Genomic DNA, 27,825 nt, shown 5'->3' on the forward strand with positions numbered 1-27,825 from the left:
TTCTAATAAATCTGAGACATCTAGTGGGTTCTCGTGGTGATTTTCATTTTCATGCTGTTGTTGATCCATTTTCTTAGAAAGATCCGAACAAATGGGGGTATTGACTGTGCTGGTACATTTAAAATCTCTGTAAAGTACCTCTTTAGCATTACTAATGGAGCTACCATAGGAATCTTTGGAAAATTCAGTAAAAGTAAGTTGTTAGTAGAGAATGACACAGTGACAAAATTCATCACCGTTCACTTGGGTCATCTCTCCCCTTTAGAATCACTGAGATCTGGAATAACCTCACCTCCCCTCTCCGAACCTCAAGCTCCCTCCAACTCTTCCGCAAACACCTAAAAACCTGGCTATTCTCAAAACTGTAACACTTCCCCCCTCTTAGGCCTCTCACCTTCCCCCTTTACACCTAACTCTTTAATCTCTCCACTGTAATTCCTCTCTCATCTTTCTTCCTGTAAACCGTGCCGAGCTCCGCATTCGTGGAGATGGTGCGGTATATAAACCCAAGGTTTAGTTTAGTTTAGAAATAATCCCATGTCATTTTCTAGTGTCTATCTCAACTTCAATCCTTCTACACCAGCATTATTCAAAGCAAAGCTTGAGGGTCAGTGGTTGTGGCCATTCATACTCTGATTCTTCACTCTCTCCTTAAAGATTGACATGAAGATGGTTTCCCGCGGTTATCCGCGGGGACGGGAACGGTGATGAATTTTGTCACCGTATCATTCTCTAGTTGTTAGCTCTACTTTGATTCCCCATCATTTCTAACTTCTTCCTCGGAAAAATGTTGTCCATGACCAAAGTTTCCTGAATTTTTTTTACTGACATTTTGACATTTATTAACATTTTTTGCGATTGGTCTTTAACTGTAGATACTTCTTATTTTAAAGAGGAAAATTCCTTCGCTTGTTGTTTTAACTTTTCCCCTAGTTCACTAACTTGTGGTGCCAAAGATTTTCCTAAATTAACAACAAGGTCCCACAATGTGCCTAAAGTAACCTCAGGGGTTTTAGTTACCATTGGAAAAAGTTGCAAGTGGCTCTCAGATTCCAGACGTACCTCTTGTCTGCCTTGGTCCGTCTCCACAGATGTTCCTTCCTCAGGCTGTCTGGTAGGTTCCAACAAAGCACCTTCAGAGACCACTAACAAGCCCTCGCTGGCCTCTTGTGGCTCAAACACTGCCTAGAGGTCTGCACGGGAACGGGGATCGCGGGGATCCCGCGGGTCCCGCGGGGATCCCGCGGGTTCCCCCCCTGGCCCACGGGACTCCCACGGGGACGCCCCCTGGCCCACGGGACTCCCACGGGGATGCCCCCCTGACCCACGGGACTCCCACGGGGACGCCCCCTTGCCCACGGGACTCCCACGGGGATGAAAACAACCTACCTAAATTCTGGCGATGCAAGTCTGGCGTCGCGTCGGGAAATAGCCATGTTGAGCAGTGAGCTCAGCACGTACACAGATGAAAGCCTTGCTTGCTGATTGGTCCGGCGGCCCCGCCCCACCGTGCCGCCGGACCAATCAGCAAGCAAGGCTTTCATCTGTGTACGTGCTGAGCTCACTGCTCAGCATGGCTATTTCCCGACGCGGGCATTAGGCTGTTTTTTGTCATTTCGGGTGGGGGATGGTAGCGGCAGCAGCAGCCTGAAAAAGAAATCATCCTGGCCGGGTTCGGTGTCATGCTCCGGAGCTTCTACAGCCTTCCTATCTCCCTCTCCCTTCTACCTGCGGCTCTCTTCGGCAACTTAGCAGCAACGATCGACACAAGCTTCTGGCGTCGGGGCCTACCCTCTGCGAGTCCCGCTTGTTTCAACTTCCTTTTTCCACAAAGGTGGGACTCGTAGAGGGAAGGCCTCGATGTCGGCAGCTTGTCTTGATCACCGCTGCTGACGAGTTGCTTAAGAGAGCAGGGGGGTGTTGCCAGGTGCAGGTAGAAGGGAGAGGGCCAGATGCAGGACTCGTGGGTGAGGGAGGAGAAGAGAGAGGGGAGAGAAACAAAAGGAAATATTTCATACTGGGCTGGGCCGGAGTGGAGAGAGGGTGGAAAGATTCTGGCTACAGGGTGCATTAACAAAGGAAAAAGGGGGAAAGCTGAAAATGGAGATAGTGACACAAAGAAGAGAAAGGGTAAGCAGGACCTTCTGAATAAGGATAGAGATACAGAGGGGACATGAAGAGGAGGTGAAATAGAGACATAGAAGTAATGCTGAAAAAGTGTGTGTGGGGGGGGGGAGATAAAGACATTGAAAGGGCAAATGGTGAATATGGGGTAAAGACAAGGACAGAGACAAATGAAGATTCTGAAAAAGTGGTGAGATAGGGATATAGGTGAGATGGACACAAAGAAGGGTGATGCTGGAAAATAGGTGGAATGGTAATTCTGACAGACACAGAAGGGAAATGCTGGATCAAGGAGAGATGGGGCTCAGGCTGGATGGAATGAGGAGAAATGCCTTGTTGGCCCGGAACTTCCTCTCCTACGTCAGAATTGACGTCAGGGAGCGGAATGCTGGTCAGCGCGACGCTTCTGCAGGGAAAGCTTGGGACAGCGGTGGCTTGGGGACTATTCCCCGATGGCGGTGGCAGCAAACCGAGTGGCTTTGGGGGAGGGCACGGAGAAAGAAAGAAAGGGGGCAGACAGAGAGACAGAAAGAAGGGGGAACAGGGAGACAGAAAGAAAAAGTTGGGGGAGAGAATGAGGTCTGGAGGAGAGGAAACATACAGGAGGCTGAAAGAAAGGAAGAAAGATTGGATGCACAGTCAGAAGAAGAAAGTGCAACCAGAGACTCATGAAATCACCAAACAGCAAAGGTAGGAAAAATGATTTTATTTTCAATTTAGTGATCAAAATGTGTCTGTTTTGAGAATTTATATCTGTTGTCTATATTTTGCACTATGGCTCCCTTTTACTAAACCGCAATATTGTTTTTTAGCGCAGGGAGCCTATGAGCATTGAGAGCAGCGCGAGGCATTCAGCGTAACTCCCTGTGCTAAAACCTACTATTGTGGTTTAGTAAAAAGGGAGGGGGTGTATTTGTCTATTTTTGTATTTTGTTACCGAGGTGACATTGCATAGAGTCATCTGCCTTGGGAAATGTATATGGCAGATATCTTTGTTTTGTGTTCAAAAGAAAAGGAAATGCATTTCTGGTTTTATTTCTACAGTGTTGAAGTACTTGTTGGCCCTTGCTGTGACTGGTGGGGATCCCCAAGCACCGCCAGCAGAGGACCTCCTCTAGAGATGGTCAGAACTCCCCTCCACCAAGCGCAGCAGTCGCTGGCAGCATCCATGAGCCACTGAGGTGCCAGCATCTGTGACTCAGGGACGCTACTGCTGCCTGCCAAGCTTGGCAAAAGGGACCCCAGGCCAACTGCAAAGGAAGTCCTCAGCTGACAGTTTGTGGGTTCTCATCAGCTGAGTATTTATATTTTATATTTACATTAGAGGTTCTGGTAGAAACCCATTTACAAAGTATGTATTCTTCCCAATTAATATTTCCAAATTAATAGTCTCTTTGCTTATTTGTAAATGGGTCTCTACCAGAGCCTTTAATTCAGTAGCATAATTAAATAAAATAACTATTTCTGAAGTTTATAGGGAAGGATGGTGACGGAGGGGATTCCTCGCGGGGACGGGTGGGGACGGAGGGGATTCCTCGCGGGGACGGGTGGGGACGGAGGGGATTCCTCGCGGGGACGGGTGGGGACGGAGGGATTCCTCACGGGGGACGGGTGGGGACGGAGGGATTCCTCACGGGGACGGGTGGGGATGGGTGGGATTTTGGCGGGGACGGGTGGGGACGGGTGGGATTTCTGTCCCCGCGCAACTCTCTAACACTGCCTCCTCGGACATGTTGAGCTCACGTGGAGAGCGCGTTCTATGGGATTGTGGAGGTGGAACTCTAGTGTTGGGGGTCAAGGTGGCATCGAGCCCTAGGGCATCCGCCACGGCACCACTCCCCACCAGTGTCTCCAGAGGGCGAATCCCCAACCCGGTTGACTCCCATTGCAGGCACCACATAATTTCATCAATAGCACCAATTGAAGGCACTACCGAGCGTCGGGAGGCTTCACCGATGCTCCTTCCTCTTCTTTTTGGCATAACCCCAAGGAAATCACAGAAAATGCAAGTAAATTTCAGCAGCGTCTCTTTGATAGCAAACTGCCATGGCCATCTAAACGAGCGAGGTCTTGCAATACAAGTACATACAGTACACGCACGTCACGTTATCAAAACTGAGCCGACGGTTCTTCTCTCTCCGATGCAGCGAGGTCTTGCAATACAAGTGCGCACCGCATACGCACATCACAACTGAGCCAATGGTGGTTCTCTCTCTGACGCTGCGGGAGTGTAGTGGCTGTTCTAAACGAGCGAGGTCATGCAAGTGCAGGTTAATTTGTTTTACTGTATATATTTTTACATTATACAGTACAGTATTTTGTATTAAAGTTTTTGGGTTGTGGAACGAATCGTCTTGAGCTTCCATTATTTCTTATCGTGAAATTCGCTTTGATATACGAGTGTTTTTGATTACAAGCAAGCTTCCGGAACGAATTATGCTCACAAACCAAGGTTTTACTGTAAATCAAATCCACAACCCTTGACCCTTTTCCTTTCTAGAACTTCCCATCTAACCAGAAAATCTTTGCTTCTTATTACACCTTTGAGGTATCTCAGTCTCTCTCATCCCCCTCCTCTTCTTTCTCAAAGGATCTGAAAGGCTGTGCTATCCCTTCACTGAAACAGCCCAGTTGAAATAGAAATTCATGGTTATTAACTTCAGTTTTCTTGTAGATAGGCAAGTGAAGGGGAAAGTGTGCCAACACAAGCTGATAATTCTCTAATTAACTCTCTAATTAGTACCTGATGGGTAGATAGCTGCAGAATGTGAGGCAGAGGCTGTGCGAGGGAGAAAACCTGCTCTCTTAGAGCGCAAAGCTTGATTTCAATTATTTTAAAAAGCCATGTAGTGTGGGCCTGTTGGAAGCAGTTACTCAGAATTATGAATACCCTGTTTCCCCGAAAATAAGCCCTAGTTATGATTGACACCCCCCCTACACACACACACACACACACACTCCTGTTGCTTTAGGCGGCATCAGAGCGGAGGAGTGTCAGTCTCACGGTGGGAGGGGAGGGAAGGAGGGATAGAAAGATGCTGCACATGGGGGGGGAGAGAAAGGAAAGAGGAAGAATTGGGGTGGAGGAGAGGAAGGGCGAGATGATCAATGTACATGGAAAAAAATAAGACCTATCCCGAAAATAAGCCCTAGTGCGTTTCTTTGGACCCAAAATTAATATAACAATGTCTTATTTTCGGGAAAACATGGTATCCGTGAAGGCAAGTAACCACTAGTGCCGTCAGCTAGCTGTAATGAAACGGACGTGCATAAAAATGTAAACAGCCTGAAAATGCCATTACCTTTCTCAGTGGCGTAGTGAGGGTGAGGGGTTCCCGGGGCGGTGGCACCCCTCCTCACCCCATCCGCTCCTTTCCCGCCCCCTCCTGAGCAGCAAACCCCTCCCCCTCCCACCCCCACACACACACCTGCTGTTTGTGCCAGCTCTTCCTTTAATGTCACTTCCTAGGTGCGGGTCCAGGAAGTGACGTCAGAGGAAGAGCTGATGCTGGCACGAGCAGCAGGTGGGGGGGGGGGGTTTGCTGCTCGTGCCACGAACGTTAACGAGGTATGGGGGGAAGGGAAGCGGTGTGTTCTGTAGTGGGGGATGGGGAAGGAGCAGGGGGCAACGAGAAGGACGTGTGCTGGTGCCCCATCAAGATGGCACCTGGTGCAGACCCCCCCCCTTTCTACACCACTGACCTTTGTAACCTTACAGGATGTTTGAAATCATGTGTTCTTCCAGGGTAATCCAAGGCTCCCCATCACAAAGAGCAATTAGCAATGTTCCGCCTAAGCCATAGACCAAATAAATTTACAGGATTCCAGTGACGTAGTAAAGGGGGCATGGGGTGGTCCACCCCGGGCGCTGTCTTGGTAAGGACGCAGGCATCCGTCCTCCTCTCTGCCCCCCTGTTCCTTCCCCACCCTCCCACTGTCGCGCATGCACACTGCTTCCCTTCCCCCGCAACTGTAACATTCCTGGCGCGAGCGGCAAACCCCCATCCTGTAATTGCGATGGCATCGACTCTTCCTCCGACGTCACTTCCTGGACCTGCGCCTAGGAAGTGACGTCGGAGGAAGAGGCCTTCCCCCCCCCCGCTGGCTTGACAGCAGGATGGGGGTTTGCCGCTCATGCCAAGAATGTTACAGTTGTGGGGGGAGGGAAGCGGTGTGCACAGCAGGAGGGAGTGGGGAAGGAGCGTGTGGAGGTGGAGGACGGAAAAAAGGGCAGGGGAGGGGGCACCACCGCCCCAGACGCCTCTCACCTCACTACGCCACAGCAGGATGCTACTATAATGCTAGTGCCATGCTTTATGCATGTTGCATCCTGGGAAATGGTCCTGGCTGCAACAGTGCAAAACAACTGTACAGCACATTAGTGAATCTCCCTGGGAAATAGAGCACAAATGCACTATTTTACCACTGGTTAATAAAGAGAGTTTCTTATTGTAAGCGTTCTGGAGCTGGAAAACATCTTCTCTACTGAATTGTTCTCAAAAGCTAATGCCTTCTATAAATAGCTTCTCGACTATAAACCAAGATTTTTGGGCCAAAAAAAGGGGGTCCTGCTTTTTATTCAGGTCCGCGCCTCCCCCCCCCCCTTTCTGGACCTGTTGCAAGCCTCCCCGATTAGTAAAAAGTGTACCTTTAAAATCCCTAGTGGTCCAGCAGTGGGACAGGAGGAATCCCGCCGACTCCAACAACTATCACCTTCCTCTCGCCTACCCGATTAGCAAAAAGCATGCCTTTAAAATCCCTGGTGGTCCAGTGGGGGACCAGAGCAGGAGCGATCTTTCTACATTCCTGCCCCATGTAGATCCGCTATCTGAATGGCTGCCGTGAGTTATCGCAGCAACCGCGCAAGTTCCCGTGGTCTTGTGAAAACTCACGGCAGCCATTCAGAGAGCCCTCTGCTCCATTTCCTCCAGCACACTGTTATTTTCAATTGTTGCCTGTACTTACTTTTGGCCTTTTCATTTTTCCGGGATGGACGCCATCGAATGCACGACTTGTGCTCATCCAGGTAGTAGAACCGGACAAGGCCCTTGGAGCTGCCTCGAAGTTTGATCATTTGCGTGCCAGCTTGCATGGAGCTCATACATTTTTCCACTAGAAAACAACAGAAAAATGGTAAAAAGTACAAGCTCATATGAACTCCTTTCTTGCATGCATTACATCTACATTTTCTTGTAAGTCAACTCATTTGTAAGGCTCTGTCACATGATGCTCCCCCACTATACTGCATCTGTCATACAGATTTATTTCCTGGTTAGAGAATTACACTCAACGATACCTAATTATCCCATCACTGCAAAAGGTCCACTTCAGAGAAATCATGGCATGTACATTCTCCATTGCAGGCAGATAGAATAGGCATCAAAAAGAAAGGCCCGGAAAACCCGGGCCTACATTTCCAGTGTCTGTCTTTGCCAGGGGATCCCAAAAATAGTCCACAGCTTGCTATCAGTTGATCATGGCAGGGGAATCCCCAATCAGCTGAGCCGGCAGGACTCCCCAAAATTGCAGCTTTGGGGAGTCCTGCCAGCTCAGCTGACTGGGGGTTCCCCTGCCACAATTAAATGAACCAACAAGGAGGATCCCCGATTCCTCTCCCCCTCCCATGCACCCACCCACCAATCCCCCCCCCCAGCACCTCTCCAAAGAGCCTATTCCCACTGAACCCGACACCCCATATACCCACTACCCACTCTACACACTCCTCTTGTACATTTGGAAGCAAAATCAGCCAGTAGGCCCGCCTCTTCGCAATGCATCCCAGGGTGCACTGGGAAGGGGCCTAAGGCCCTGATTGACCCGAGTATGTACTTTGAAAAACTACAGCAGATTTTTAAAGATAAAAAAATATATATTCACCACATAAAGCCACCTTAAAAAAAAAAAAAAAAGGATTTAATTTTTTTCAAGGCACTGTGAAGCAAGAATTAGACTCAATGTTACACAGTTGTGGAACCATATGCGCCAACATTTCAACATGATTGGGGGTTCCAACACACTATAAATCAGGGGTCTCAAAGTCCCTCCTCGAGGGCCGCAATCCAGTCGGGTTTTCAGGATTTCCCCAATGAATATGCATGAGATCTATGTGCATGCACTGCTTTCAAAGCATATTCGTTGGGGAAATCCTGAAAACCCGAGTGGATTGCGGCCCTCAAGGAGGGACTTTGAGATCCCTGCTATAAATTATTCCCCCCTCCCAGTGAAGAAGCTTGATCCAGCTATTCAGCACTCACAGAGCTGGCTCGTACAGACACATTACTGCAATTTTCCTGTTGAACAACACTGCATTCATGAGCTGGGAATCAACCATATGTACCGCATAAAAAAAAAGAAAATAATCAAAGCGAGCTTTCCAAAAGGAAAAGGGAAAGGACTGACATTGACATTAAAACAGAGGCAGTCTCCAAAGTTACGGTCTCCTGTGGTCCAAGATTGCAGAATTCATTTTCGGCAGCGTACTTCAACAAAAAGTCACTCAATCCCACTTTAATTCTCTAAAGCAACACCCAATATCTCACCTTTCAGGTTCTCTAAGCATTGCCATTAAACACCAGTATGTGCGATAAAAAAAATATATATCGCTTGGCGGTTTAGAGTCTAATAATTTCTGCCCCTGCATTTGAATACTTTATGTAATAGGAGGGTAACCTGTTCGTCTAAGGTATTTTTTTTCTCTACTCGCTATAAAAGTAGTAGTTCCAGCCCCGGATGGGCTGTTTTACTCATATTATAGTGGATTTTTGTTATTGTTGTGACTTACAAATTAGTGGATTTTTTTTGTGTATAAATACATTACATTTACTTATTCATATCTTTTGTTTAAGCAAATCCATTGAGAAAGTGAATTGTACACATTCCGTTACCCTCGCAATCCCCCCCCCCCCTTTAAAAAAATACCACGAAAGTGGATTTTAGCACAGACTGGCGCAATGAATGTTCTGTGCTGCTCCCAAAGCTCATAGGAACCCTATGACTGTCGGGAGCAGCGCAGAGCATTCAGCGCACCGGCATGACCTAAAAAACACTTTCACGGTTTTGTAAAAGGGGGGGAGGGGAATGTTTGAGTCTTATAAATTGGCCATTTATTGAAAAAAGTAGATACAAAATATGAGAGCAAAACAAAATATTTATAATCCGCTTAATGCCTAAGCGGTTCACAATGAGCATACATAATATCAAAGGGCATAACTTATCTCCCAATAATAATAAACAAAATAAAAACAATAAAAGAAAACCAAAAATTAAAAAGGAAGAGTTCTGTCTCGCAAAGTAAGTATGACCTTCTTACATTTATTTTTTTTTTTTAATTCTTTATTCATTTTCAATCTTACATCAATTTCTTTCTAATATAACATCAAATATATAAATTTATTCCCTACCCCTCCTCCCTTTCCTTTAACATTTAATCATCGCAGCATTGTGGGTTAAAGCCAAGGCTGTGGAGCTGGTGTAGCAAACTTTTTTTTTTTTTTTTTGTAAATCTTTATTAGTTTTCAATTGTTAACAGTGCAATACAGTGAATTTAAACATAAACGAATCAAACAAAAGCACTTTAAATATACAACTATTTCAACAACAAGCATTTTCACTTTCAATTCCCACACTGATTCCTCTAATTTTCTATTATCATATCCTGACTCTGACCTTCTTACATTGATAAAAGGCTTGAGCCCCCAAAAATGTGTTTTCAGCAATTGTCTGAACTTCAACAAATCGCCACAAAATCGCAAAATTCCTGACAATGCGTTCCACAAAACAGGGCCCGCAATGGAAAAGCAAGACTTCATTGTGCTCACGTATCTCACTTCCTCCCTTTGATGCACATCCAATAGCAAACATCTTTCAGACCTCAATGATCTAGGGCTCCTTCTACTAAGCCGAGTTAGGGCTTTAATGCGCGGAATAGCCGCGCGCTCTAGACCTTAATGCCAGCGTTGAGCTGGCATTAATTCTAGAAGCGTAACGCGCGGTAATTTCCTGCATGCGCGAAAAACACTAGCGCCACTTAGTAAAAGGAGCCCCTAGTTGGCCTATACAGCGTCAAACACTTTCACAAATAATCAGGTAAAGTGTCATAAATTCCCTGCTGAACAAATTTCAGAATTTTAAATTGTGTACGGAAGCAAACTGGCAGCCAATGAAGCTTCCTCAGAATAGGAGAAACGTGTTCATAATGGGATGTACCCATCAAAATCCTAGCGGCTGAATTCTGAACAGTCCGTAATGCTTTAATACGGACCAAAGGCATGCCCAAATAAATGCCAATACAATAATCAAGCCAATAAAATAATAAAACTATTGTTTGTACCCGTGTTTCTCCCAAAATATTCATTTTGGGCCCAAAAAAGGCACTAGGTCTTATTTTCGGGGTAGGTCTTATTTTTTTTTTCATGTACAATGATCACCTCTCCCATCCTCTTCTCCACCCCAATTCTTCCTATTTCTTTTCTCTCCCCCACATGTGCAACATCTTTCCTCCCCTCTCACCCATTCCCTTGTGCAGTATCTTTCTAACCCTCCCTCCTTCCCATCCCCCTGTGCAGCAGAACCCTTGCAGCTTCTATCCCTCCCTTTTTCCCATCCCCCGTGCAGCATCTTTCTATTCCCCCCCAACCCTTTCATCTCTCCCTCCCATTTGAATCCCTCCCATGAGTCCGAAATACCTGGTAACAAACGGCAGTGTCAGCAGCACAGGCTGCATCACGGTCTTCTCACGCCCGGGTGTTGCTCTGCCGCCACACTGATGACATCATCAGCAATGCGGTACATGGAATGCCTGGGCGTGAGAAGGCGGGGAGGGGCAGGGAAGCGCTGATGCCAGCGACTGGGGCTTATTTTCGTGGGTAGAGCTTATATTAAGGCCCACCCCGAAAATCATGCTAGAGCTTATTTTCAGGGAAATACGGTAGCACTTATCTGAAATCCCAACTAGATAAAATATTCTTTAGTTGAGATCACTTTCACATAATAAAATATGCACGACGCACAACTTGCGCCACTTGTGATGTCAAGAGTTAATTTTGCATCAAGAACAACACCTTCATCTCCTCACTGAGGTGTAGAAGCCACATGAGGTAAGTATACAAAATTCCATTTATGCTCCAGCCACATAGAACATGCTAAGCTTTAGTAAAAGGGCATCATAATAATGGCTGTAGATAGAGCCCCTCTTTTATGAAACTGCGTTAGCGTTTTTTATTGCCGGCCGCAGCAGTACAAGCTCCGACGCGGATAGGAACTCCCATGAGCATCAACACTTTTATCACTGCGGCTGGTGATACAAAACAGTAACATGGCTTCATAAAAAGGGGGGGTAGTGAGTTGAGTCACATGGAGTGTTGTTCAAAGTACTTAAGTAAACTAAAAATAAATGTATATTTTAATACTTAAGTAAAAGTACAGTGAAGAACACATTTAAAATGTACTTAAGTGGGAGTGTGTGGCGCAAGGGTTAGAGCTACAGCCTCGGCACCCTGAGGCTGTAGATTCAAATCCCTCGCTGCTCCTTGTGACCCTGGGCAAGTCACTTAATCCCCATTGCCCCAGGTACATTAGTAGGAGTCCGCCGGGACAGTTAGGGAAAAATGTTTGAGTACCTAATAATTTGTAATCCACATAGAATTGTAAGATATGCAGAATAATAATTTAATTTAATTATTAATTTATTAATTTAATTAAAGCAAAAAAAAAGTTCTTGCCGAACACTTTTTTGAACAAAAAGTAAAAGTACTGCGACTACAACGTCTGTTCACCGGTTTCAGCTTCATCTCCGCTTTAAAGTGACCCAAGACATCACTGTTTTGTTTGGCTGAAGACCAAACGGAGCAGTTCAAACACAAGCAACTCTACTGGCCTTATAGCCTATATTCACTGAACAGCAAAATTTAAGGTGAAATGATCGTGATGAGGTTTCAATTTGGTTTACTGAGGAACTGACATTTACATCTCCCTTCTGCTTTTACTTTTAACTGCAAGCATCAGATGTATCTGAATAGAAGTAGTAAAAATGGTGAAATTATTACTTAATTGAAAGTAAAAGTAACAAACTTTATCCTGTACTTCTTTACAAGTAAAAGTATCAAAACTTACTTAAGTACAGTAACTAGTTACATTTACTTAGTTACAGGTAGTCCCCAGGTAAAGAACAAGTTGCGTTTTTAAAACTGTTCTTAAGATGGATTTGTATGTAACTCGGGACTTGTAGATTTTAAGATTCTTGCTGCTTAACTCTGCTCCCAGCAGAAAAAAGGGCCAACTGTCCCTACCAGTGTTCCCTCTAAGGTACTGCATGCCCAACCACACACTGTTCTTAATGTGGCCATGCATCATTCCTGAATCTGCTACAGGAGACGTGTAGGAGTCGATAGCACTGGAAATACAGCTCAATGAAGCCACAACCCATTCTTAAGTAGCAACATTCCAGAGCTCATATTGTGATGTCATAATGCCTCATTCCACCAATGCCTAAGAGCCAACTTCATCAATGATGTCACAATGGCTTGATTATTCCTTTGCAGGCAGTCCCTGGATTAAGAACGAGTTACTTCTTAAGTCGGATTTGTATGTAACTCAGAACTTGTAGATTTTAAGATTTTGTTCCCAGCTGACAAAAGGGCCAACTGTCCCCAGTGTTCCCTGTAAGGTACAGCATTCACAACCACACAATGCTCTTAATGTGGCCATGCATCATTCTTGAATCTGCTACAGAAGTGTAGGAGTCTCTGCCCAGTGAAATCAAATTACCTAAGTCTTCCCCTTCTCCATATCATTCTTCCCATTGCCTTTTCAATTTTTGTATTTTTATAAATTATAAACCCTCCCCTTTTTTTTCCCTCTTGTTCCATGTTGTGACAATTCAAATTCACATATATATGTCCTTTCCCCTGTCGGTATTTTTTTTGTTTTAAAAATTGATATTGTAAACTGCTTTGGCATTAAAGCAGGATATCAAACCATAATAAACCTGAAACTTGATAATGAAGCCGCAACCGCGTTCATAAGTATGAGTCATATTTAAGTCAGGCGTCTGTAACTCAGGGACTGCCTATTCTATACAACGCAGGTCCCATATTTTCTATTAAAATACTTAAAACAGCAAAACAAATACCCTTTGTCTCGTGCAACACAAGTCCTGAAATCTTTCAAAGGGTCAACGAGAGCAGTCAAGTCTCTTTCTGAACAGATGAACGTCTTTCCAAAAACAAACATATCCTTGCCAGCCAATCTGAGAACGCCATATATCGTAAGTTGGACAGAAAACCAGATCAATAATTTAAGAAAATACCATGGAGAACAAAAATGGCTCTGAAACGAGCATGGAGGTTTTTGGTTTATTTTATTTCAGAGTAGCAATGATTTATTAAAAAGTAACGGCAGATGGTTGTTGAAAAAAAAAAAAAAAAAAAATTATCCACAGAAGCTTTCAAACAACTGCGAGTGTCAGAATGGCCTCAGGAATCAGCGTTTCCATCCCGCATTCTGCTTCAGAAGGAAGGAAGGAAGGAATTGGATTTGTAAAAACATAGAACTTCTTTTTTTTTCTTGCTTCATGCAGCCAGAATAATTATAAGGTACAGTTTGGTATTCAAGAAAGAGAGAGGAATGCTTAATGAATAAAAAGCCCGAGAGCTTGTCTCGACGGGCGGCTCTAACGCGGAGCTGGGAGGCCCGCGGAGCCGTCCGTCGGGTATAAGTTAGGAAGGGGTGGTTAGGCAGGCAGGGAAGCTGAATCGAGGGGAGGAGGTCTTTCCGGCCGTGGGAGGGATCTCCAAAAGGGTCGAGTAGGGGCCGCAGGGTAGGGTGGGGAGAGGGTATATAAGCAGGGCTCTCGGAGGACCGTAACGGTTTCCGGTCCTCCGAGGCTGCTTTCCCGCCCTCCCGCCCATTGGTTCAGAGGGGTGCAGTGTTGGGTTTTCGGTTGGCGGTATCCCGAGCTACTGGCGGCTGGTCTCATCATGGGATGAGTGGTGGGCCGGCTGGGAGCCGTGCCTGGTGGGTCTGATGACACTGGACAAGGGGGCATGTGGGGTCATGCCACCCCTCGGACCCTTGCTTAGACGGCAGGGTCGGGGGCCATTTTCATCTAAGTCGGTAGCTCGGGATCAGGGTCACAATGGTGATACCATTGTGTGGGTTTAATCAGATAAACTGTTATATAATGCTGTTTGTATATTTGGTTTATTATATGCAAATGTTATTTAAATATGTTTATTTCACAATAAACAGGGCTGCGGCCAGTTTTCACCAATCAGGTGTGCGTGTCTTTTTGGAGGGGGGGGGTTTGGATTGGAGTTTCAAGGCTAGGATGAGTATGCTTCAGGGTAGCGGGCTGCTCCAGCTTCCGCTGTTATAGAGCTTTTTGCTTTTCTGAGTTCGTCGGGCTACTTAATCCACAAGCTCAAAACTTCATTTGGAACATATTATGAGGCATTAAATATGAATCGCCTGCAACTGTTCTGTTGTAATTTGATCTTACAACGGAGAAGATGTACGATATCTTATGCTTGCAATAGAACGCACCCAGCCACATAGAGAGATGTGTGTGTAGATGATACAGTAGTGTATTTATTGGAGGTATACATTTATTTATTTAAAAACTTACCATATATACTTGAATATAATATAAGTCAAGGAGGAAAAATGGTTGACTCGAATATAAGACAGGGGCTTAATATACAAGTGCCATGCCTTACCAGGATCTGCATCCAATGTCCCCTCCCTCATGCCCTTCCCTGCCAGGCTCTGCACTCAGCCACCCTCCCTGCCAGGCTTGGCATCCAATCCCCTTCCCTCCCTGCCCTACCAGGCTCTGTACCCAGCCCCCTTCCCTCCTTGCCCTATCAGGCTATGCAGCCAGGCCAGGCTATGCAACCTGCCCCACCTTCCTGCCCTGTACCCTGTCCCCTCCTTTGGTGGTCAAGTACAGGGGTAGGGAATTCCGGTCCTCAAGAGCCGTATTCCAGTCGGGTTTTCAGGATTTTCCCCAATGAATATGCATTGAAAGCAGTGCATGCAAATAGATCTCATGCATATTCATTGGGGAAATCCTGAATACCCAACTGGAATACGGCTCTCGAGGACCGGAGTTCCCTACCCCTGGTCTAGTAGTAGGCCAGGACAGGAGGGATCCCTCCCATCTCCCGTCCTGGCCGATTCTAACAATGGTTTCTGCACATACGCAACTTATCTTGCATATCTTGGGTGAGACATACATAAGGGTTCACACATAGAGAGGCCAATAGTGGGTTATGCTAGTATTCTAGAATAGAACCTAGATACCTAGATTCCATAATACAATAGGCTCTTACTTTCCACCCTCAGGACACCTAAATGGAGGTAAACACTATAGAAATGGAAAGGGATTGAGACTTGTATACCACCTTTTTGTAGTTTTACAAGCACATTCAAAGCAGTTTACATACAGGTATTTCAAGCATTTTCCCTATCTGTCCTGGAGGGCTCACAATTTGTCTAATGTACATGGGGCAGTGGAAGATTAAGTGACTTTCCCAGGGTCACAGGGATTGAACCCACAACCTCAGGGGACTGAAGCTGTAGCTCTAACCACTGCACTACTCTAGAAATCAAGATGTAGTAAAGGGAGCCAAGTATAGAACAATGAAGCCATTGTGACATCACTGATGAGGTTGGCTCTTATTGGTGGAATGAGGCATTATGACATCAGGGAAAGGGATTGGGACTTGTATACCACCTTTTTGTAATTTTACAACCACATTCAAAGCAGTTTACATACAGGTATTTCAAGCATTTTCCCTATCTGTCTTGGAGGGCTCACAATTTGTCTAATGCACATGGGGCAGTGGAAGATTAAGTGACTTTCCCAGGGTCACAGGGATTGAACCCACAACCTCAGGGGGCTGAAGCTGTAGCTCTAACCACTGTGCCACCCTCTCCTCCAATACAGTATCAGAAGTGAGACAAGTACAGAACAATGAAGCCATTGTGACATCACTGATGAGGTTGGCTCTTATTGGTGGAATGAGGCATTATGACATCAGCGAAAGGGATTGGGACTTGTATACTGCCTTTTTGTAGCAAAGCGGTTTACGTACAGGTACTTCAAGCATTTTCCCTAGCTGTCCTGGTGGGCTCACAATCTATCTAATGTACCTGGAGCAGTGGAGGATTAAGTGACATGCCCAGGGTCACAAGAAGCAGCATGAGGTTTGAACCCACCACCTCAGAATGCTGAGGCTGTAGCTCTAACCATTACGCCGCACAGTGCTGAAGTTCAGTTGCATCAAAAAAGCACCAAGAGGCTCTTGAAATTGGGTTAGAAACAATTCTTTATTCCAATACCCGACATGGGCCGTGTTTTGACATAAACGCTTGTGTCAGGGGTCAATCCTTGTTATCCACTCAATATACGGAAGCCTTTTATGTAAATGCCTAAATGCTATCCAGTAACAAAGGGAAGGGGGGGGGGGGTGGCGAGGGGAGGAGTGGGAGGAGGGATGCCGTGCCCCCACCAACATGGCACCCGGGGTGGACCGATTCCCCCTCCCCCTTACTATGCCAACGAGTATTAGGATGTACCACCACTCCTGAAAGAGGAAAGGGAAGTTTACTGTGAAGTGGGCAAACGGTCATTTATGCTTAAACCCTTCATAAGTCCATCGTACCTAACCCTGTTCTTTATGCATTGTTCTTATAACCACTGTGATTCATGTACAACATCAGCAAGTGAAAGAAAATATATACTGAAACTGTAGACCCCCCACACTGTGCAAGAAGGCAGCTCAAATAAAATGCAACGTCTATGAAACCCCCACAGGACATGAGATGTTACTTCCACCAAAGCAGAGGAGTCACTTCGTTTCTCTCCTTTCACATAAAATAAATGGAACTTGTGATAACTGATGACCTCAGGGGACTCATTGTTAACAAAAGTCCCTACAAGACAGCTCCAGTGCATTAATCTTCATTTCATTATTCAAACTACTAAGTCTGTTCTTTTGGTTTTCCATCTCAAAACAGCCCTGACCTTCCTTGGAACATTTGAGACCACGAGTGTCTCTTGCAACTAAAGTTTTTCTTCACATTTATGCCTTCTTTTATAACAATTCACTTAACTTGCTTATATGCAGCAAAAGCCCTTAGACCATTTATTTATTCATTAATTCACTCAGCCCGGTGGTCTCCAACTCAAACCCTTTGCAGGGCCACATTTTGGATTTGTAGGTACTTGGAGGGCCTCAGAAAAAATAATTAATGTCTTATTAAAGAAATGACAATATTGCATGAGGTAAAACTCTTTATAGTTTATAAATCTTTTCTTTTGGCTAAGTCTTAATAATAATATTGTCATTTATAGCGAAAGAGACATATGATCAAGAAACTGTTTTATTTTACTTTTGTGATTATGATAAACATACCGACGGCCTCAAAATAGTACCTGGCGGGCCACATGTGGTCCCCGGGCCGCGAGTTTGAGACCATTGATTTAGCCCATCCTCCCAAAGGAGCCCAGAACGGGTTACAAAAGCGCATTCGCAGTATAGCAGGGGGTGTCAAATACACAGTGTGCCAAAATGAAAAACTTGGACAATGTCACAGGCCAACCAAAACAAGTGCCTTGATGATAACCATGCTTAAGGACAAGGTTCGGTATAAGAAACTAAGAGTGTAATCATAAAAGTGGCCAAAGAAGCGTCGCGGGCACATAATAAACTAAAACCCAACAACAACAAAAATATAACATAAATAGTGAAAAGTAAATAACAAAACCTTGCGTGCAGAAAGGTTTAGAAATGCAAATAAAAAGTGTTTGCTGCAAAGCGTGAAAAAAGTGTAGCTGTCCTGCACCAACAAACGTCACAGTGTGGCAACAAGACTATAGAAAACATAAAAACCATCAGCTAATATTTTAGGGGAACTTAAGATAACTTAAAATAACTATGTGGACGTTAAAAATAAAAAGGAAGAATGAAATAAAGCCGTGGTGAAAGGTCTAAATACAATTGACACACATCGTGAAGATAGTATAGCTGTCCTACATCGACATACCCGTGGGCCAGCTCTAGTAGACATTTGGTATTTTCTCGCAGGCCAAATATAATTACACTGAGGACCAGAGTCTGACACCCCTGCAGTATAGACAGGATGGACTTCAGTTCCTAAATCTAGACACTAGAGGTCACTATTGCATGAGATGACCATTCTCCACTATGGCTGCTGCCTTTCCAGCTTTCGTGCACCCCCATATCTCTCCGGTCCCAGCAAACCGAGGGACTGGAGTCCGTACTCTGTTATTGAAAAGGACATGGGGGAAGCCACTGTTTGCCCTGTTAGGGACCATTGGTCTGACCCAGTAAGGCTATCCTTGTGTTCTTAATCCAGGCCCCTCCCCATTCCACTGCCACTCAGCCAACCCAAACCAGGTATTTTTTAAATAGGTCACAGTCAAAAACAAAAAGCAGAGTGGATCTGAATCTTCCAGCAAAGATTTGGTGTTTTCTTTGTAGACCTTATGAAGCCCAAAATTACAAAACCCTCTCAGCAAAAGGATGCATTTGATCAAAATGAATATCGGTTTTGGAGCTGCAGAATGCCATCCTGCCATCCTTCTCTACCCACCCCGAACAACCGAGGATAAAAGTATCTGCCATTTCAGTTAAATCACTGGAGAGAGGATTAGCAGCTTATATCTCTTAAAGCTTTCACGGTCTGAATGGGGAAATCAAGTGGCGAGAGAGTGCTGCCGCGCATAGCAGGACGACACAACAGCTGTTTGAGCATGGCTAAGTAGACAACCTGATACATTTAATGCTGTGTTTCTAGGTGGGACATGATACGGGTACAATTCGTATTCCCTATACAGTTAATGAGTTACCACACGGTTAGGAGGAAGGGTGGAAAGCCAAATGTGAACTAGGAGCATCCAGACCTACTATATGTAGCATTAAGACACTGAAGACTTTTCCAATGAAAAACAGCTACACTTTAGTACCCTGCAGCTGCAAAGGAATTTAAAAAAAGAACAGCAGCCCAGCCGTCACGCGCTCGTTGAGGCTGAAAGGTTGTTTTAGAAAAGGTCTTGTTCTATTTGTCTATACCAGACATGCTGTATACACAGTATTCCATCAACTGTCTCTCTTTCTTTCAGACCCTGGCAAAATGCAACCGACATACGCTGAGCGGGACAGAGCGCGTTCACAAAGGAATATAGATTGCTAGTCTGGCATCGTGCCCCAACCAAAAACAGGGCCTGGTTCAAAATATTATTTACAGGGCCAATAAGCATCTTTGCTCGGGAGCACACAAATCAACTTCCCTCGCCTCTGGTATCCGCAGGGCTGTGGAGTTGGTACATATTATGGTATCTCTCCTTCAACTCCGACTCCTTTCTTTATAGGTGTTGCACTACATGCAAGGTGGGGCTTCTTGGGATTTTGGTTTAATTTATGTTTATCATTTTTGGTCCACTATTATGGATTTGGCATTTGTGTCGTGTGCGTGACCGAGGTATTCTGTTCGCGTGGTTTTTCTATGCAGCATTTTGTAGCAATTTGGCTTGTTCAGTTGTCTCGATAGTGGAGGGGGATATTTGTGAGGGGGAGGAGGGGAGGTGGGTTTTGTTGATCCTTGTTCTGTATTTGTGATTTATAAAATAACGGTTGTACGGAATATAATTTCTTTTTTTGCCAAGTTTTCCAACTTTTATTTAAAATTTGACACGCCGCCTAGAAAAATTGTCTAAAACGGTCGACATGATCATATTACAAAACTTCTAGAATTTAGGGGAGACAGAATTGAGACAGAACAATAACGGGACTCACAGAAACGAGAAGGGAAGGGGGGAGAACTACAAATGTGTAATGGGATAGACGCACATAAACGGTTGGTACATAGGGGATGGGGAGAATGATACGAATGAATGACTACGGGAACTCCCAGCAGCCATTTCCTGATGGCGATCTGCACGGGGCAGGAGCGTAGGAAGATCGCTTTTGCCCCGAAAACCCTCTAGACCACCAGGTAAGGCCGGGAAGGCGGCAGGGAGGAAAAAAGACAGTTTTTAAAAATTTTCCCCCTCCCCAGAAAAAAATTGTGATTATATGAAACCACGAGTGCAGGAACCGCGAATGGGGAGGGGAAAGTGTATAGACTTGGTGATTGACAGTTCTAGAGATCATTTGTTGAGGGCTAGGATTGTGTAGGTTGGTTTCCTAAGTATTTCAGGAACAGATGTGTTTTTAGACGTTTCCTGAATTTCCTATAGGTAGTAGGCACGAGTAATTGTCCACAGAGCTGCTTGATGTGAGAAAAGATGTTGGTGATGACTTTTAAATTTACAGCCTCTGACCGGTGGGGAAACAAAGTTCGGGTGTGAGCTTCGCCTATGTTTGTTGGTTGAGAAAACGAAAAGGTCTGTTATATATTTAGGGGCTAAGCCATAAAGTACCTTGAAGCAAAAACAACCAAACTTGAATTTCACACCTGCCTCCATCGGCAGCCAGTGTAGAAGTCGATAGGAAGGTGTTATGTGGTCAAACTTCTTCAATCCACAAAGTAGTCTGACCGCTGCATTTTGTACCAGTTGCAGTCGACACATATTCTTCTGGGGGAGTGCCAAGTAGGCGATGTTACAATAATCGAGTTGACTCAGTATAAGGGATTGTACCAGAATAGAACTTGTAAATGATTTCAATCTCCTTGACTCTTTCGTAAGCAAAGAAGTAACTAACAGGGAAGAAATACTTCACAGAATAACACTTGGTCACTCTTCAATGAAGGCTCTCAACAAAGTATTCAAAGACAAGAAATAACACTCCAAAAGATCAGACTTGTCCATCCACTCAACCGTTCAGTTGCCAATAACAGTATATGAATGCTGGACACTACGAAAACAAGACAGAAAGAAGATTGACTCATTTGAGCTTTGGTGCTGGAGAAGGATTTTATGCGTGCTGTAGACCGCTAGAAGAACTAACAAATCGACTCTAGAAGAGATCAAATTGGCTGTAACTCAAAGCTCCTGCCTCTTCACGGCTGCTTTCTAAAATAGCTGCCATGACCTCTCGCAGGTGCTTGTGACATTTCCTGTAGTACCGCAAGCTGCTGCGAGAGGTCGTGGCAGCCATTTTAGAAGGCAGCCGCAAGGAGGCAGGAGCGAAAAGGCCATGCTCCTGCCACAGAGACTCCTGTTGGACCACTAGGTATCTTGGTAGGCTGGGGAGGAATCATGGATTAGGAGGGAGATTAAAGGGCGGAGCCTGGAGAAGGGAGAAAACCTTGGCTATGAGTTGGGGGGAGGGGTGGTGGAGGTGGGAGGGATGAGAGGTGCAGAGACCTGAGAGGGGTTGGAGGGGAGAGAAGCTACACCTTGCAGCTCTTTGTACATCTTGGGTCAACCATTTTGGATAAACTGGCTCTTTGCTGTAAAAAAAAATAAATAAAAAAGATGCTGACCCCTGGGCTATGGTGTCACCAACTCTTGGCCTGACCTTGTTTAAAAATCAAATATATGTGCACTTCTTCCCGTTACCCTTACCTAAGCAAGCCCGCAGAAATGTCTCTTTGTAATACAGCTAGAGGTAGGCACACTATGTAAACCATACATACCTAATTAATTCAGCAACCAAATAATAATTATTTTTTAGGGGGGAGGATGCAGACAATCGTAAAACTTATGGGTAGTGAACATAGAATTATCCATTACCCTGGTGTTTCAGTTATTGCATTAACACAGATTTGCGTTTTAGATGATTTAATGAAATGGTAACTTGCAAGCTGGAATACATGACGTGAGTGCAGAGATGAAGGAAGAACTCATCCTTTCCTGCTCAATGGTAATATGCCGCAACTCCCAAAAGGATAAGATTTTTTTTCCCCTCGATTTCAGTTTGACAGATCAGCTCATTATACAAAAATAAAACTAGGCTGGCCGTTATTATCTAACATTCTCAGCTGTAATCATGTAGTTAACACAGAAATAGAGAAAGCAGTTTCTTTTCTACAACCAGGCAGGCTAAAATATCTTTTGATCACTTTATGACACCTTTTTTTCCCCCCTCAGTCATAGTTTTTGAGATTGAAGAATGAATGAAAACTCTTTCTCCAACAGCACAAATTAGTGTTACATATTTGACAAAGCTTGAAATTTTCAAAGTGGCCTATGCAGTCCTATAGGAAAACTAGAATCTTGTTTAGAGCACATTCAAGTTCCAAAAACACAGCAGTCCTTTTGGGATTGGAAGGTATTCAGACAAGACGGCTGGTCAGGGCCGGATTTAGATGAAAAGAGGCCCTAGGCTATTCCACTTATGAGGCCCTTTCACCTCCCATTTTTAAGTTTGTAAATTACATCAGAGATAATAAAATATATTATTACTGTGATATATATCAATATGTTAAATGGAACATGTTGTTATTGGTACTAACCTTTATAAAAAATGTGACACGGATAATAAATAAAAAAAAGTCGAGAACACTTATTTGGACATTTATTGTCAGCACAATATATAGTACAGTGGTACCTTGGATTACGAGCATAATCCGTTCCAGGAGCATGCTCGTAATCCAAAATGCTTGTTTATCAAAGCGAGTTTCCCCATAGGAAATAATGGAAACTTGCTTTGATATATTCCCCTCCCACCCCCGCTCTCAAAGTCCCGGCCCCCCTGCGTGATCCGGCACCCCCCGTGAGAACAGGCACCCCCCTGCCCGATCAACTTTAATTCACCGCCCCGTCTGGCACAGGCATGAGAACCGCTCCCCCCTCCCGCTCGAATCGGCCCCCCCCCCCCCCCGCGAGAACAGGAACCCCCTGCCCGACCAACTTTAACTCACCCCCCCTTTGGCACCGGCATGCAGCCCACAAGTGCCGGTGCCGCTTGAAGATCTTCTTCCCAGTCTCTGCCGGCTTTGAGCATGCATCTGCTGTTTTTAGAATAGTGTAATTTTAATTTTGCTAACAATTTGAATGTAGGCCCCTCTTGATCTTGAGGCCCTAGGCTGAAGCCTAGTTAGCCTATAGGAAAATCCGGCCCTGCGGCTGGTTCTCAATTTTGCACCCTAAACTAGATGGATACAACGCTCATCAAAAAAATATGGATCACCTGTTGTTCTATTGTCCTTTGATACTGTTTTTGGAGGTCAATATGGGGACAGATTAACCTTATACTGGAATCAGCAATCCCTTTGAGGGGTGGTAGATTCAGGGGCAATGTTAGGAAATTCTACTTTACGGAGAGGGTGGTGGATGCCTGGAATGCGCTCCCGAGAGAGGTGGTGGAGAGTAAAACTGTGACTGAGTTCAAAGAAGCGTGGGATGAACACAGAAGATCTAGAATCAGAAAATAAGATTAAATATTGAACTAAGGCCAGTACTGGGCAGACTTGCACGGTCTGTGTCTGTATATGGCCGTTTGGTGGAGGATGGGCTGGGGAGGGCTTCAATGGCTGGGAGGGTGTAGATGGGCTGGAGTAAGTCTTAACAGAGATTTCGGCAGTTGGAATCCAAGCACAGTACCGGGTAAAGCTTTGGATTCTTGCCCAGAAATAGCTAAGAAGAAAAAAAATAAAAAAAATTTAAATTGAATCAGGTTGGGCAGACTGGATGGACCATTTGGGTCTTTATCTGCCATCATCTACTATGTTACTATATGTATACAGAACTGGGATAAATAATTCTTTATTCTGTAAGAGACCCAACACTGCCAGTGTTTTGGCTCTTGGCCTGCCTCGGGGGTCTTTTTCTCTGCCATATGATTTCCTTATCAAAAATAATTGTCCCAATATCAAATTAGACCATTTCACACAGCCAGCATTCGACACTTCTTTCTGTTGTACTTGTCTATGGGTCAGACCAATGGCCCATCTGGCCCAGTATCCCTTCTTCCCGGTGGCCAATTCCAAGTTACAAGTACCTGGCAAATACCCAAATAGTAGCAACATTCCATGCTATCAATCCCAGGTCAAGAAGTGGTTTCCCCCATGTCTGTCTTAATAGCAGACTATGAACTTTTCCTCCAGAAACTTGTCCAAACCTTTTTTAAAACCAGCTACGTTAACCACTCTCACCACATCCTCTGGCAACGTGTTCCAGAGCTTAACTATTCTCTGAATGAAAAAATATTTCCTCCTATTGGTTTTAAAAGTATCTTCCCTAGTCTTTGCAATTACTGATGGAGTGAAAAAAAAAAAAAAATCAATCCACTTGTACCCGATTTTATAGACTTCAATCATATCTCCCCTCAGCCATCTCTTTTCCAAGCTGAAGAGCCCTAATCTCTCTAGTCTTTCCCCAGATGAGAGGAGTTCCATCTTCTTTATCATCTTTGTCGTTCTTTGAACCTTTTCTAGTTCTGCTATATCTTTTTTGAGATATGGCGACCAGAATTGAACTTAATTCCCATTTTGCGGGGGAAAAAAATAGTTATACCATTTTTTTCTACAGCTAATGATGGAATTAAAATTGTAAACACTGAGCTTTCCTCACCTCTCACTGTGTGAGCAAGATATGGAAGTATGTTGAGTGAGACAGCAGAGGAGAGCAAGCAGAAAGCAACGGAGCCTCAAGCCTTGCCAGGCTGTCACTATTCATAAGCTTCAACCCTGTGCTAATTCAATTATTGTTCAGAGCTCAAATACTAAGTCTGACTAGTTCATATTTAACACGGACCTGGCTATGTTTGTGAAGAACTAACATTGCTTCTAAGCTCAGTAATTCTGTTTCTGGTGCGTTTGCAACTAAAACATAAACCACTGCTTCCTAGGCCACCACTAAAGAGATCTGGGGCCAGTTCTGCTCAAAGTTTTCTTCCTACACTGTGTCTGTGAGAAAATTAATTAGTATTCCTAATCTTTAAGTCCTATAAAAGACCCTTTTTAAAAGCTACGTTATCTTGTACTGTATAATTTAAAAGAAGATCAGGCACCATCACTCACCTTCCAGTCTGGAGATGCAACAGCGCAAAGGAAATCCTAACATAGTAGATGACGGCAGATAAAGACCCGAATGGTCCATCCAGTCTGCCCAACCTGATTCAATTTAAATTTTTACATTTTTTCTTCTTAGCTACTTCTGGGCAAGAATCCAAAGCTTTACCCGGTACTGTGCTTGGGTTCCAACTGCCGAAATCTCTGTTAAGACTTACTCCAGCCCATCTACACCCTCCCAGCCATTGAAGCCCTCCCCTGCCCATCCTCCACCAAACGGCCATACACAGACACAGACCGAGCAAGTCATAGAAACGTACAGTAAAACCTTGGATTGCAAGTGTTCAAGCAAAACATTTGATTAAATTTTAACTTGATATACAAGCAATGTCTTGCAATACAAGTACATACAGTATACACACATCACAACTGAGCCGATGGTTCTTCTCTCTCCGACGCAGGAGGAGTGTAGTGACTGTTCTAAATGAGCAAAATCTTGCAATACGAGTACATACAGTATACACGCGTCACATCATCACAACTGAGCCGATGGTTCTTCTCTCTCCGACGCAGGAGGAGTGTAGTGACTGTTCTAAACGAGCAAAATCTTGCAATACGAGTACATACAGTATACACGCGTCACATCATCACAACTGAGCCGATGGTTCTTCTCTCTCCGACGCAGGAGGAGTGTAGTGACTGTTCTAAATGAGCAAAATCTTGCAATACGAGTACATACAGTATACACGCGTCACATCATCACAACTGAGCCGATGGTTCTTCTCTCTCCGACGCAGGAGGAGTGTAGTGACTGTTCTAAATGAGCAAAATCTTGCAATACGAGTACATACAGTATACACGCGTCACATCATCACAACTGAGCCGATGGTTCTTCTCTCTCCGACGCAGGAGGAGTGTAGTGACTGTTCTAAACGAGCAAAATCTTGCAATACGAGTACATACAGTATACACGCGTCACATCATCACAACTGAGCCGATGGTTCTTCTCTCTCCGACGCAGGAGTAGTGTAGTGACTGTTCTAAACGAGCAAAATCTTGCAATACGAGTACATACAGTATACACGCGTCACATCATCACAACTGAGCCGATGGTTCTTCTCTCTCCGACGCAGGAGGAGTGTAGTGACTGTTCTAAATGAGCAAAATCTTGCAATACGAGTACATACAGTATACACGCGTCACATCATCACAACTGAGCCAATGGTTTTTTCTCTCTCCGACGCTACAGGAGTGTAGTGACTGTTCTAAGTGAGCGAAGTCTTGCAATGCAAGTACGTAAAGTATTTTGTATTAAAGTTTGTGGGTTGTGGAACGAATCGTCTGAGTTTCCATTAGTTCCTGTGGGGAAATTCGCTTTGATATACGAGTGCTTTGGATTATAAGCATGCTTCTCGAACGAATTATGCTCGCAAACCAAGGTTTTACTGTAATGGCAGATAGGGGCCAAATGGCCCATCCAGTCTGCCCATCCGCTGTAACTATTCTCTCTTCCTCTCTCTAAGAGATTCCCACGTGCCTATCCCAAGCTCTCTTGAATTCAGACACAGTCTTCGTCTCCAGTAGCCTGCTTTTGAAACAAGATACCGTATTTAGGAACCAACCCGTAAACTTCTATTTTAAAAATTAAGCATCATTTTGAAATTAACTTAAAAAAAATAAAAAGTGAACAAATTTAGGACTGAATTCTGTATATGTCGCTTAAACCAATTGGCGTTGAAAAAAATCTGTTTAGCAGTGGTGCAAATTAGAGCATGACATGGGGATACATTTTTACCCATTCCCCTGTCCCATCCCCGTGAGTTTTGTCCCTGTCTGTGCCCCATTCCTGTAAGCTCTGCCTTAATCACACAAGCCTTGAACACTTATGATTTGAAAGTGTTGGAGGCTCGTGCAGATGAGGACAGAACTTAGGCATTGGTGGAATGAGGCATTATGACATCATAATCTGAGCTCTAGAATGTTGCTACTTATGATTTTAAAGTGTTTAAAGTTTGTGCAGATGAGGACAGATCTTAGGCATCCGTGGAATGAGACATTATGACATCACAATCTGAGCTCTAGAATGTTGCTACTTATGATTTTAAAGCATTTGAGGCTTGTGCAGATGAGGACGGAGCTTAGGCATTGGTGGAATGAGGCATTATGACATCACAATCTGAGCTCTAGAATGTTGCTACTTATGATTTTAAAGCATTTGAGGCTTGTGCAGATGAGGACGGAGCTTAGGCATTGGTGGAATGAGGCATTATGACATCACAATCTGAGCTCTAGAATGTTGCTACTTATGGTTTTAAAGTGTTTGAGGCTTTGCATTCCACCAGTGCACCAGCTCCACCTGGAAACCATCCGAAAACGTTCCTTTTCTCACACCGTGACAAAACTATGCTTTAATATATACAGTACTCCCCCGATTTTCATGGGGGTTCCATTCTAGGAACCGCCGTGAATGTTGAAAAACCGCAAATACAGTTTTTAGCAGGGGAGACAGGAGAAGGCAGCCGGAGCGCCGGCGAGTGAAGGAAATCATTCGCGGTATGCTCGACCGCCTCTTCCTGTACTAAAGTCGGGCCTCACCAATCAGGAACTGCATGTCAAAGCAGCTCCTGATTGGTGAGGCCCGACTTTAGTACAGGAAGAGGCAGTCGGAGCATACCATGAGTAATTTCCTTCACTCGCCGGTGCTCCGGCTGCCCTCTCCTGCCTGGTCATTCGCGGTCGGAAAATACTGCGAACGACCGTGAATCGCGGACCGCGAAT

The 27,825-nt window shown here is 44.7% G+C and overlaps 1 protein-coding gene across 7 annotated transcripts in view; it reads right to left on the bottom strand.

The window, feature by feature from the left end:
* The window catches only part of PLCH2 (phospholipase C eta 2), a 599,022-nt gene that overhangs the window by 220,904 nt on the left and 350,293 nt on the right, over positions 1-27,825 (bottom strand). For all 7 annotated transcript variants that reach the window (XM_033921959.1, XM_033921954.1, XM_033921956.1 and 4 more), the window contains one exon: positions 7,090-7,236. In XM_033921959.1, coding sequence (XP_033777850.1) covers positions 7,090-7,236 — 147 coding nt within the window. The remainder of the gene's footprint in view (positions 1-7,089; positions 7,237-27,825) is intronic.

Source organism: Geotrypetes seraphini, chromosome 15 (assembly GCF_902459505.1).
Source record: "Geotrypetes seraphini chromosome 15, aGeoSer1.1, whole genome shotgun sequence".
In the NCBI taxonomy this organism is placed as follows: domain Eukaryota; kingdom Metazoa; phylum Chordata; class Amphibia; order Gymnophiona; family Dermophiidae; genus Geotrypetes; species Geotrypetes seraphini.